The 12674-nt window shown below is 21.1% G+C and overlaps 6 protein-coding genes across 11 annotated transcripts; 3 read left to right on the top strand and 3 right to left on the bottom strand.

The window, feature by feature from the left end:
• The first annotated feature begins 112 nt into the window (after nucleotides 1-112).
• Nucleotides 113-3170, top strand: LOC107996325 (tetraspanin-33). The gene is made up of 5 exons (XM_017054316.3): nucleotides 113-254; nucleotides 402-605; nucleotides 682-855; nucleotides 937-1068; nucleotides 1126-3170. Exons 1-5 carry the CDS (start codon nucleotides 165-167, stop codon nucleotides 1360-1362), a joined length of 837 nt encoding a protein of 278 aa, XP_016909805.1. The 5' UTR covers nucleotides 113-164; the 3' UTR covers nucleotides 1363-3170.
• On the bottom strand, nucleotides 2755-3934 carry LOC107996262 (AN1-type zinc finger protein 1). Its single transcript, XM_017054225.2, has 3 exons — nucleotides 3795-3934; nucleotides 3246-3679; nucleotides 2755-3157 (listed from the first exon to the last, which is right to left on the bottom strand). Exons 2-3 carry the CDS (start codon nucleotides 3669-3671, stop codon nucleotides 2777-2779), a joined length of 807 nt encoding a protein of 268 aa, XP_016909714.2. The 5' UTR covers nucleotides 3672-3679; nucleotides 3795-3934; the 3' UTR covers nucleotides 2755-2776.
• Nucleotides 3791-4041, bottom strand: LOC107996263 (anaphase-promoting complex subunit 13). Its single transcript, XM_017054227.3, has one exon. It carries the CDS (start codon nucleotides 4039-4041, stop codon nucleotides 3805-3807), a length of 237 nt encoding a protein of 78 aa, XP_016909716.1. The 3' UTR covers nucleotides 3791-3804.
• Nucleotides 4042-4508: 467 nt separating this feature from the next.
• On the bottom strand, nucleotides 4509-6320 carry LOC107996271 (astakine-like). Of its 2 annotated transcripts, none has more exons than XM_017054236.3 (3): nucleotides 6184-6320; nucleotides 5051-5199; nucleotides 4509-4949 (listed from the first exon to the last, which is right to left on the bottom strand). In XM_017054236.3, the coding sequence occupies exons 2-3, from the start codon at nucleotides 5175-5177 to the stop codon at nucleotides 4750-4752; spliced, it is 327 nt and encodes a 108-aa protein (XP_016909725.1). In that variant the 5' UTR covers nucleotides 5178-5199; nucleotides 6184-6320; the 3' UTR covers nucleotides 4509-4749. The 2 variants fall into 2 exon arrangements, with proteins under 2 accessions (XP_016909725.1, XP_061941754.1); XM_062085770.1 differs by lacking the exon at nucleotides 6184-6320 and adding an exon at nucleotides 6097-6165.
• Nucleotides 6321-6992: 672 nt separating this feature from the next.
• On the top strand, nucleotides 6993-11184 carry LOC107996255 (transmembrane protein 161B). Of its 5 annotated transcripts, none has more exons than XM_017054218.3 (12): nucleotides 6993-7945; nucleotides 8032-8086; nucleotides 8239-8342; nucleotides 8419-8674; nucleotides 8757-8836; nucleotides 8921-9136; nucleotides 9332-9448; nucleotides 9523-9663; nucleotides 9735-9909; nucleotides 10021-10117; nucleotides 10187-10350; nucleotides 10451-11184. In XM_017054218.3, the coding sequence occupies exons 3-12, from the start codon at nucleotides 8275-8277 to the stop codon at nucleotides 10568-10570; spliced, it is 1434 nt and encodes a 477-aa protein (XP_016909707.1). In that variant the 5' UTR covers nucleotides 6993-7945; nucleotides 8032-8086; nucleotides 8239-8274; the 3' UTR covers nucleotides 10571-11184. The 5 variants fall into 5 exon arrangements, with proteins under 5 accessions (XP_016909707.1, XP_028521773.1, XP_028521774.1 ...); XM_028665972.2 differs by having other exon boundaries at nucleotides 8032-8117; XM_028665973.2 differs by having other exon boundaries at nucleotides 6993-8086.
• LOC107996266 (uncharacterized) lies at nucleotides 11174-12648 on the top strand. The gene is made up of 4 exons (XM_017054230.3): nucleotides 11174-11622; nucleotides 11684-11948; nucleotides 12017-12282; nucleotides 12394-12648. The coding sequence occupies exons 1-4, from the start codon at nucleotides 11617-11619 to the stop codon at nucleotides 12526-12528; spliced, it is 672 nt and encodes a 223-aa protein (XP_016909719.1). The 5' UTR covers nucleotides 11174-11616; the 3' UTR covers nucleotides 12529-12648.
• The last annotated feature ends 26 nt before the right edge of the window (nucleotides 12649-12674 follow it).

Below are 12674 nucleotides of genomic sequence, written 5' to 3'. Positions count from 1 at the left end.
TGAACGATCAAATATATTTCACCGATTAAAGAAAGAAATAGTAAATATGCGTTGAATATATGGAATTATGAAATAATTAATCGATGTAATTTGTATATATAATTAAAAGTACGAATATCTTGTATATACTAATTAATACTTTTTAAAACTGTTTTTACTTTATAATGATGAATAATCGGAGACGAACGAATAATTTCACTTATGTTAGTTCTTGTGTGAAATATATGATATTTATGCTCAATTTTGTTTTTTGGGTGAGTATATTATTATTCATATTATGAATTATTATTTTTATTATAATTAATAAATACTATTATACTACTACTATTAATGTTATTAGTATTACTATTTATGAATAAAGAAAATAAAATTTTAAATATTTTATTTATTTTATTATGCAGTTATTTGGAGGACTTCTAATTGGAGTAGGTTTATATGCATTTGTGGATAAATGGCAAGCAACTGGTTCTGTTAGAGTGGAAAATGTATATGATGTAATTCTCAATATTTCACTTGTAATGGTTATTGCAGGAGCAGTAGTCTTTGTTGTTAGTTTTGCAGGATGTGTAGGAGCATTACGTGAAAATACTTGTCTTCTTAAATTTGTTAGTATTAATAGATGTATTATATTTGAAAGTTTATTAATAACTAATGTAATATCTAATAATCTATTTACTGTAGTATTCATTGTGTCTATTGGTATTCTTTCTGCTTGAAATGGGTATAGCAATTGTTGGTTTTATATTTCCACATACATTACAATCATTATTGGAAGAGTCATTCACAGATAAAATCATACAAACATATAGAGAAGATCCTGATCTACAAAATTTTATTGATTTTGGTCAGCAAAAAGTAAGAAATTTTATAATAGAATATTTAATATATATATATTATAATTAGCATTATTTTAAAAAATTTGTTTTTTTTAAACAGTTCAGGTGTTGTGGTTTAAGTCAAGAAGGATATTTAGATTGGGGAAAGAATGAATATTTTAATTGTTCCAGTCCTAGTGTAGAACGTTGTGGTGCACCATTTTCATGTTGCATTAATGCTACAGATATATCAGTAAGTATTTTTAATACTTTCTTAATAACATATTTAAAATATTATTCAAATTTCTAGAGTGGACTTGTGAATATAATGTGTGGCTATAAAGTACAAATGCTACCAGTTTCTGAAGCAGGTAAAAAAGTATGGACTAGTGGTTGCATTGAAATTGTGAGAAGTTGGGCAGAACGCAATTTGTACACAATAGCTGGTATTGCTTTAGGAATAGCTCTTAGTCAATTATTTGTCATTTATCTTGCTAAAACATTAGAAGGCCAAATTGAATTGCAAAAGTCTCGTTGGCATTCCTGAGCTTGACTTCAGGCCACCTACCGTTATCAAATTCCTCCAAATAGGCAGGTGGCCAATATTCGATCAAGAAGTCATGATACTAAAAAATGTGGAAAAATTCGGATGGCTTTACTTATAAGTATTGCAGTTCTTGTATACATAATTTCTATTTTTGTTTTCATCAAACTTTTTTTTTATTTTAAAAACAATTTTCATTTATATTTTAGCAATGATTTTTTATTTTTTACATAATGTTCTATTTTTATAATTTTATTTTTTTTTCTTCATTACCAATTTATGTTATATGTTGTCAACAAATTATATTAAGTAATGTAGCCATATATTTTTTCTTGAAATTTTCTTGAAAATTGAACAATCACAGGCTGGTTGCTTTTAAACTATATAAATTCAATCTAAAACGAAATATTTAAATAATGATATTATTCAATATATATATTTAGTTAATATCAAATTTGTTGCAAAAATTACTCATATGAGAAAAAACATTTTTATTCACTATAAAAGATTGATTAAATTAATATAATTAATTATATATTAAAATAACCACAATTAATTTTATAACAAATATTAATTTTTTTATTATGTATATAATTTATAAAAAATAAATAATAATAGTAAATTTCATATGTTGGTAATTTTTGCACTAAAATTAATATATTATTCGCACATTATATATAATTATAAGTAATAGTAGTATTGTAAGTATTAAAAGCATCAAGCCTTTAAATATCCTACAAAAGACTTACATTTTATAGTTTAAGAAATAGAAACAATTCTAAGAGATTTAAGATTTTTTATGTATTTATATAGTTATTTCCGAAAATATTTTACCGTGTGCGTATTTAAGACTTTCCTGTCTCATAATAAATAATTTTATTGATTAATTCAACGAAATGGAATAAAATAACAATATTGAAACACGCACATGGTTAAAAACATATCTTTTTTATTATATATTTATATAATTTTATTATTATTTATATTAAATACAATATAAAAGTAATTAATTAATATTATTTATATAATATTAATTAATTATTTTTTAATTAATATTGTTATTTTTTTATTACATTAGTGTAATTTAAATAAGACAAAAAAATACGTCCAGTGCCAAAGTCAAAGTATCATCATCATTTTATTTGAAAAAACTTGACAATAATCTGGTGTAAATGATTTGTTTATTAAGTATATATATAATTCATCTGCGTGTCTTTTTATCAAAAATAAATATAAAACTGATATATAAAACTATCTAGTTTGTAATAAACAAAATATTATTCTAAAACTGTTTTTTTATCTTTACCAATAAATTATTATTGGTAAATTTTATATTAATAAAATATATATGTATTAATAAAATATATTTTAAGGATGAATAAATTAAAAAATAAATTTTATTATTTTTTGTAAATATTTATTTATATAAAGTATAATCTACAAAAGTACTATTTGAATATTCTAAAATTATACTTTGTCCATCAACAAGTTCAGAATTTTCAAATAATTTTGTTAATAGCATATTCATTTCATTACATATTAATACACCAGTTGCATAATGAAATAATTGTAGTTTGCATGCTTTTGCTAAATTATTATTATTGGATATTTTTAATATATCAGCTATTGAATCTATTGCCTTCCCAATTGTCCAATTTATATTCACATAAATACTTTTTGATGATCCTATATGTTTATTAGATATTGTAATTGGGAGATATACAAGAAAATAACATCTCTCATTCATTGGTATATTTTTCACACCAACAGCAGAACCCTTTAAACGCATAAGCCTTACCTAATTAAATAATATCATAAATAATAATTATACATTAATAAGTAATTAATATTAATAATATCTTTTTTTAACTATTTAAATATAATACTTTATTAGCCATTGCAGTATTTTTAGATTTCTTCAAAGTATTTGAAATTTCTTCATCCACTATAGCTTTCGCTTCTGCAAATTGTTTTTTTGGTATTTGCCACTTTTTTAACTTTGTTGTTTTTTCTTCATTTGTATATTCTAAACAACCATGATATCTGTGTTGTAGACAAAAGTGTTTTTTACATTTAATACATTGCATTTCAATAGGCGATATTTCTTTGCAAAATTCCTCTGAACATGTATAACTTGATGCTTTTATTTTAGTGTATGTTATCTTATCTTTAAAACTTAAACATTTATGAGAAGATATATGAAAATGTTCTTTGCAAAATAAATCATGACAATGATTGCATTCAAATGGTAAGAAATTTAATTGTTTGCAATCTTTGATTGAACATCTTGCTCCAATATTTGGAAATTCCATTTTTAAATCTATAATAGAATATATATATATACATATTATGAGCAAAAATATAATTTGTTGTAATTAAAATATATAATAAATTATTAATATATTAGTTATATTCAATTATTATATATTACAAACCATTACTTATTTAACTATGAGAAGGTGTTGGAGAATGTAAATGGTTTTCACTGAGAGTTCCTAAAGCTAGATTATTCCACTTTTGTTCTAATTCTTTCAATGTCATATGAGAATCACCATTATCACTTTCAGGATCAGGTAATTCTGCTATTGGTACTGAAATATCATCTATAGGCAAACGTTCTTTATGCCAAATCTCATCAATTAAATCTAATAATCTACCGTCTCCACATACTTGACTGTCCATATCGTAAAATACACAATTTTTTTAAATATTTTCTTTTATGTGCATTGACAAATAAAATATCATAATTTCTATTCGGTTACGGTTATCTATTTTAACTGAAAAATTAGTCACCGACATAATACAACAAAGATGTTCGACTCTATAAATAAGATCGTATATCAAATTAAATTACTATCATCGATTAAGAATATTTCAAGGACAAAAAAAAAATAAATTATCGTTTAAATAATATATAAAATTAAATAAAATAATATTTTTTATTATTTTTATTTTGCATTATTTAACATTTAGCATTATTTAAAATAATTTGAATTGTTAATTATAATTAAACAAGATTACATTTAATAATATTATTATATAATTATATTTTTTTATTCTAATTTAAATTTTTTGAAATTGATTTTTTTTTAATTTTCAGAGAAAATTGTTAATATTATTTTATTACATTTTAGAAATAATAGAAATAATAAAATTAGAAATAATTTATTCATTTGGTATAATTTAATTATAAAATTTGTTTTAATTTACATATCAAGTTTTATTAATTACCTTCATTATTAATTAATTGTCTTTTTATTCATTATATCAAATATATTTATTAATTTTATTCATACATTTTTTATAATAAAAAATTTTTTTTCTTTGTTCTGCATTAATTGTTTAGTTGTCTAATTTTTATTATTGATTAATTGAATTGTATCATATTTTTTAATTTATTTCTTTACAAATGCCTTTTTCGCATGAAAGTCCATCAGTGCAAGGACAAAAAATGAAATGTACGTCTTCTATTTTCAATAAACTACCATCCGGATAACCAAGAGTAACATTAAATGTTACATTAGTTGGTCTACAAACTTCTCCTTTTTCTTGCATAGGCTTACATTGTGGTATACTATATCTTACTGATCCTAAAATTATATAAATAAATTATAAAAATTATTAATTTTAAAAAAATAAATTGTTAATTTTTTATGTAAAATGAATTTATTTTTTCTACAAAATGAAATACCTAAGGTACAACAATGATTTGGTTGACATTCTGAACTAGTCTGGCATTTAATATAATCATTTTGTGCGTGGCAAGGATATGCCAGTACAAATAGAAGAAAAGAAATCTCAAAAATCGATGTCATCATTGTTATTTTTATTTGCTGACTCCTGCAATGAAAATATATTTGTTTTTCTTTTTAGTTCCCTTAATTTTAAAGTTATAAGATTTAATAAAAATTTATTTAATAAATTCTGGTCTTTTTTCTGATTTTTAAATAATTTTTTAATTAATTCAATTTAACCTTTTTTTCTTTGTTTAATTCAATTATTTAATTCAAAACTACAAGAACAGTTTTCAATAAATTAATAACTGCTTTTAATTGATAATATATAAATAATTAGATAAAATTAGTTTTAGGTGATCTTTTTCTAAAGTTGGTAATTAGTCACACATTAATTATGTATTTGAAATACTATACTATTTAATGTTTATTATAATTTCATTATTCCAGATATATCGTATTATATCATATTTAATTATTACTTCAATTTATTTCAATTAATATAACAATAAAACAAATTTTTTTAAAAATTTATTTTAGAAAAATAATAATGTATTTAATGTAATTGTTTAATAATTATTTAATTTCAAACATCATTGAAAATAATAATGCAATAATTTTTAAACTGAATTCAAGATTATTAAAAATTAATTTTACAATTCGATACAAACTTTATTATATTAGAGAAATTAATTATTTATTACAACTATTATTTATAATATTAATGTTAATAATTATTGAGAAAAGTTTAAATTATTTAACAAAAAATAAAAAATTTTTAAATTCTATAATAATTTATGCAATATTTGTTAATTTGATAAAAATTTCATTCACAATAAATATATAAATAAATAATTACAAGTTTAGCATAATAAATAATTATAATAGAATAATTTTTTTTCTACAAATTTTTTTTTTTTAGATATTAAAAATATCTAATATAATATCTAAAAATACGATTTTAACAACATTTTTAATTTTGAACATTATATTAATCACGCACACTAGTTATTTTTGTCTTCATTTTCTATTTTTATTTAGTAAATTATAAAAATTATAAAAATATACACATATGTACGTGAGCACTTACAATCTTTTATACTGTCTACACTCGGTAAACACTTATTCACATTTGATCATGCAAACTGATGTCTGTTGTTTTTATATCAGTTTCCTCTATTCGTTCCTCCAAATAAGCGATTGAAATAGAAAGATTTTTCGTATTTGCTGAATATATTAAATTTATATTAATTCATTCAAAATCATTATTTATATATAATATATTATATGTGATATTAAAATATTTTTTTATAAGTAAAAAAAAATAATATTTTTCGATCAATAATCAGTCAATAATTAAAAAATCATATAAATTCATAGTATAAATTCTTTATATAGTTTTTACAATGATTTTCATTATGTCTTTGATAAAGTTTTTAATAACAAATGAATCATATAATTGATTGATTAATGATCGATTTTATAAGTATGTAAATGATAAATTCAAGGAAAAATTGTTCGTTTATAATTACAGTATTATGTAATTAGTTAAATGGAAATCCTCCAAAGAAAGATTTCTATCAGATCTTGGAAATATATATCTATATAGGATTGATAATTAATTTGGTGTTAGTTATTTCATATTTATATAATGATATTAAGCAATTTATATGTATTTAAGTAAATTTACACTATAGTTTCATTTTCATTTGAAAAAATTGAAATTTATAAACAGATATATGAACTTGTTTAATTAATTATCTTTTTCGATTAAATAAAATCATGTGTCAAAAGCAAATATAGAAAGAGAGAGCAAATGATACGAGAAAAAAACAAAAAATAATGAGGATAGAAATAGAATAAAAATTGATTGTCAACATTTTTTGTCAAGAAATTTTTTTCAAGAAGTATTTTTTTAATGCTATTTAAGAGATGGCGTTAATCTTCAGTTCTTATTCTATTTTATTTTTTAAAAAAATGTCATTGATACTCAAGAGATTAATTTTTATTGTATTTTTTATTTTTTTTTGTATTATTTTTTATTTTTTTATTAAGTTTTATTTGCAATACTCTAGAAGTTACAACATTAATTTCAATATTTTGTTATCTCTAGTTTTTTTTTGATTATTTATTTTCTTATATTATATTTGTTCTGTAATATTTATGCGAATAAAAAATAGTTCCGATATCTGATTAACTTTATTATTCTTTTATTTAATTTATTAATTAAAAATTTTAAAAATCGTCGATATTTTGTTGCTCATCAAACATTTATAATTGTATATTAACACTACATATAAAAAATTAATTTATAGCATTTATTAAAATTTATTTAAAAAATTATTAATAGCATTATATTTAAATCCATTTTTATAATCTTAAAAATATTTAAAATTATTATTAAATATTATTTTCATAAAATACAAGTATAATATTTTAATTTAGATCAAATAAATTTATTTACTATTCATAACCGGATATATTAAACATTAATTTTTTATGATCTAATTTAAACATATTTTTACATATATTTAAACATAAAATTAAATATTAGATCTTTTTTATATCTCTGATTTGTATGTGAATAAATATTTTCTTTATAATTAATATATTTAATTATAGTAATTGTAATAATGTAATAATTGAACAAATTTAACTTTATGCTGAACAAATTTGATAATATCTATTTCGAAATTTGTCCGCTAGATGTTTTTACAATTGTCGAACTTTCCTTTCTATAGATAAAACTGGAAATAACCTCATATCCTGTACAAAAGATTACAATGTTTTTAGTTTTGTGAGGTTACAACTATTTATAAAATGAGCTATTTCGTTGTGTGCTATTTAAAATGGTGAAATACGGTTTAATATTATTAAACACAAGATAATTCATTACTTTAATATATTTTTATTATCAGTATTAATTAACAATTTCCAGAGAAATTTCTATTTCACAATGGAACAAATACTTATGTAAAATAAATAACCCTTAGGTTAATTTTAATTTACTCATTTTCAACTATGGTAATTTATATATAACTATATGTGATATTTATGTAAAGATTTAATGATGTTAATAATAATAATAAATAATAGTTAATAATAAATAATAAACTTAAATAATGTTTAAACTTAAATATTTTAGGCTCTCTTGGGAGCTCAGTTAGTTATCACACTTATTATGGTCAGTGTCATTCAAAAATTAACTCCACATTTTTCTTTAGCAAGATGGATTTTATGTTCTACTGGGTATCTTTTTAATTGAATATAAATATAATGCACTTGAAATTCATAATTAATAAAAAATATTATAATAATTTAATAGGTTGACACGTTATTTATATCCAACTGATCAGCAACTTAGAATTCTTGCTGGTGTACCAAAAGAAAAATCTAAGAAAGGCAAACATACAGAAAATGGAAAAGTTAAAGAAGTTTTTCATGTTCCTAGAAATTTAGATATTACGCTTGAGAATACTAAAATAACTATATTAGATGTAGTGCATTTAAAATATTATACAGAATATCAGTGGTTATTAGATTTTTCTATTTATGCTACTGCAGTTTATGTTATGACAGAGGTAAATTAAAGTTTTTTTTTTTTTTATTTGTATTTATATTTCTCTAATATTTTATAATTATAATTTAAATATTATTTAATAGATATATAATTATTTATATCCAATCAAAGATGAAATTAATCTAAGTATGCTTTGGTGCTCATTAGTTTTGGGTTTTGCATTGTATCCTTTTTATATTTATTGACTTGTATTATTACAAATATATATTATTCTTTTCAAAATTTATTTTCTTTAATTAATATTTAGCAAAGTATTACTTTCCTTGTGGATACAATATTTTAAAGGAGAAGAAAGCATAGGTGAAAGATCTACATGTATTGTAACTGGATTTGCTTATCTTCTTATAGCTATGACAATTTTTATTGTTGATGAAAATAATCTTGAAATTGGATTAGATAAAGCTTATGCAAGTTTCAATCATAGTGCATCTCTTTTTTTAAATAATCAAGGTCTTTCTTCTACGTAAGTTTTATTCATAAGCTTTTTTATTTATAAACATTTTCTTTTATAAATAATAATTCTTAATCATTATTATTTATATTTTAATCATTATTTTATAAACTTGTACAAAGATTTATAGTATTTTTTTTTTATATAATTTTTTTCTGATTATATTTTCATCTGATTATATTTTCACTATTAATATTTCTTTTATAGAGGACCTGCATCAAAAATTATAGTAAAATTCTTCCTTGCTTTGTGGTGTGGTTTACTTGGTTCCTTGTTTACTTTTCCAGGTTTAAGAATGTCAAAAATGCATTGGGATATATTAAGGTAAATTTAAATAAATCTTTGATTTATTAAATTTATTAGATTTATGCATTTTAATAAAAAATTATATTTTTCAGATATTATAAAAATCAGAAATTATTATTATTAATAGCAAACATCAGTTATGTTTCTCCACTTTTATTAATAAGTTTATGGATTAAACCCATAAGCAGAGATTATCTCACTATTCGAATATTTAGTGGTATGAGTGGACCATTGTAAGTTAAGAAATAATAATTATCATAATATATTTATCTATCCAATTTTTTTTATAGATGAATTCTTATAGGATGACAACTTCAACTTTTGAAAGTATGAGATTAATTGCAATTATTGTTGCAGTTTTATTAAAATTTTTATTGATGCCAATATATTTACAATCATATCTCAATTTAGCTATGCAAAGGTTAGAAAATCAAAAAAAAGAAGCTGGTAGAATTACAAATATAGATTTACAAAAAAAGGTATCAAAAAATAAAAATACATACAATAAAAAAAAATTAATTAAAAATTATTTAATATAAGAATTATTAAGAATTAATAAGGAATTAAATCTTTTCTATAATTTGTTTCAGATTGCTGCAGTATTTTATTATTTATGCGTTGTAGCTTTACAGTTTATTGTTCCGATAATTATATGTTTATTTTTTACATTCATGTATAAAACTTTAGGTAATATCAATTTTAATAAAATATTTTAATAATTATATATGTAATTTTGTAATGATATTCGTACATTAGGTGATTATACATGGGAAGGACTTTTGAAAGCCTCATCACTTGAAGAATGCCCAGCTGATGAACTACCAAAATTTATATCAGATGTAATAAGTGATTATGATAACGAAAAAACTGTTGTGCAAACAGCACAAGATTTTCAACTTACTCTAAGTTCCTTAAAACAGGTAAAAATTATAATATATATTATAATTATAATTATAATCATTGCATTTCAATGTATCAAGAGAAATAATTTAAAAAGACTTCTAATATATTTTTATACAGATATTTACTGTGGATGTCTATAGAGGATTATTAGGTTTAGCAACATGGTGGAGTTGTTTTTCATTATTTGCAACTACCGCTATGGGTATGTTTTATCAATCATATTTCTCTAATATGTAAAACAATATTATAAAAAAGAATCTCTTCGCACAAATTTATGTCATGATCAATAAATTTATCAATAGTAAAATTATTGAAATATTTATAAGAGAAATATACCTATTTAAGGTATGCACAATATTGGTTATTTAATGAAAAAAAATTAATACTATTATCAAAAATTTTATAATATGCATAGCAATAAAAATTTTATTATTATAACATATATAAATATTATATCAAAATTAAAATTACAAATAGACAATTATATCTTTGTATTGCAAATTTTTTATTGGATATTATATTATATAACAATACAATACAATGTTTATATAAAAATTTAGAAAAACATTTTGTAATATAAAGTACTGCAAATTATTGAATACAAAAAAGTATAAAATATTTTCAAAACAAATTTAAAAATGTTTTACAATAAAAAATAAATAAGGCTTCCAAATATGTGCAAAACATGAATAAATCAAAACACTGCCTGTAAAATAATTTATTTAATATTCCATACACGATTAACTGATTACAATGAATAACTCATGCGTGTATCAATTCTATATCAAATGAAAGCAACTTTCATCGATGTTACACAATTATAAACGAATTAAACAAAAATGTTTCACTTATGCCTATTCGTTTTAATGTTATTTAACTAAAATCTTGTATATATTTTAAAATATACAAAATATTTATTAAAATTTTATGTACAACAATTAATAATTTTATTAACGTTATAAACGTTATAAATTTTATTTTATAACATTCGGTAGATTTTTTTCTAATTATTGCATGATATTTTAATGATTTGGATTAATCATAAAAAGAAAAACTATATTGAATGATTGTTATTCATGGATTGTTATCTTGGTATCTTGGAGAAAGTGTAATTGTATGTAGCGAAAATATATCGATGCGATGCTACTCACGTATCAACTTAGCTGCTTTCGTGATATATAACTCTCCACAGAGTATTTTAACGTCAGAATGTGTTGTATTCATCAGTGATAATAGTGTCATTTGTTTAGCAAAAAATTTTTGAACTTTTTATACGTTATAAGATGTTGGTAAGTATTTCTAATTGTAATCTATTTTAATTGCATATTTTATAGAAGTTATTATTTTCAGAAATATATTATACTTTTTTATATTATGTTTTTTTCGGTATATGCCGAATCATCCATTCAAAGTGTAAAACCAACAAATGTTCTTGGCACTTCTGATCAGCATGCGTCTTTCAGCTTTATTAGACCAGGTTTAATACAAACAGCTTTTGCTTTTAATGGTCCTAATTCACACCAATCATTTAGTTCCAATATTGGAAATCTTCAATTAGCGCAAAGAGTTTTACCAAATATTGCTAACGCTCTTGCTTATAAAAACTCTGGTTTAGGTTTGTACTATTTACAAAATATTTCATATCTTTAAAAAATATAATTGATTCTTATATTTATTACACAGGTGTATTTCCTATTGCACATGGCTATGCAACTACACCTACTTTTGTTTCTTCTGCACCTACATCGTTGCCTTCTCAAGCTTCTGTTGATCCAGTTAACATACTAGCTTATTATCAACAGTTACAACAATTTCAACAACCCCATATACATAGCTATTCACCAGCTAATGCATATCAAACACAATTAGCGCAATTATTTTCATTACGGCAAGCTCAATCTCAAACTCAATCTCAAGAAAATGTGCAAGCTACACAGTCTCATACACAAGTAAAAACAGCATATAAAAGCTATTTAAAATTGCATGTTATATAGAATTTATTTAATTTTTGTTTAATTTGAATTTATATAAAATTTTTATTTAATATTAATCATTCATAGGTTCATCCTGAACAAATTCAGTTGCAACAAGAGCAACAACAACAATCTCAAAATTTATTAGGTGTTGCTTATTCATCAGCACCATTAGTAGCACGAGTGAAAGTTTCCGGAAATGGTTATAAATTTGATTTCTAAGATATATAAATATATTATAAAATGCTAAATTTTGTATTTTTTATTATATTTCATATTTTTATTTATTTATTTATTTATATAAATATAATGGAAAAATAAATAATTTTAAATAAAGAGTTACTTATTACTTTAAATTTTCTAATTTC

This window comes from Apis cerana, linkage group LG15 (assembly GCF_029169275.1).
Source record: "Apis cerana isolate GH-2021 linkage group LG15, AcerK_1.0, whole genome shotgun sequence".
Taxonomy (NCBI): Eukaryota; Metazoa; Arthropoda; class Insecta; order Hymenoptera; family Apidae; genus Apis; species Apis cerana.
Note: the sequence above shows the minus strand (reverse complement) of the source record. Positions and strands in the feature narration are given on the sequence as shown.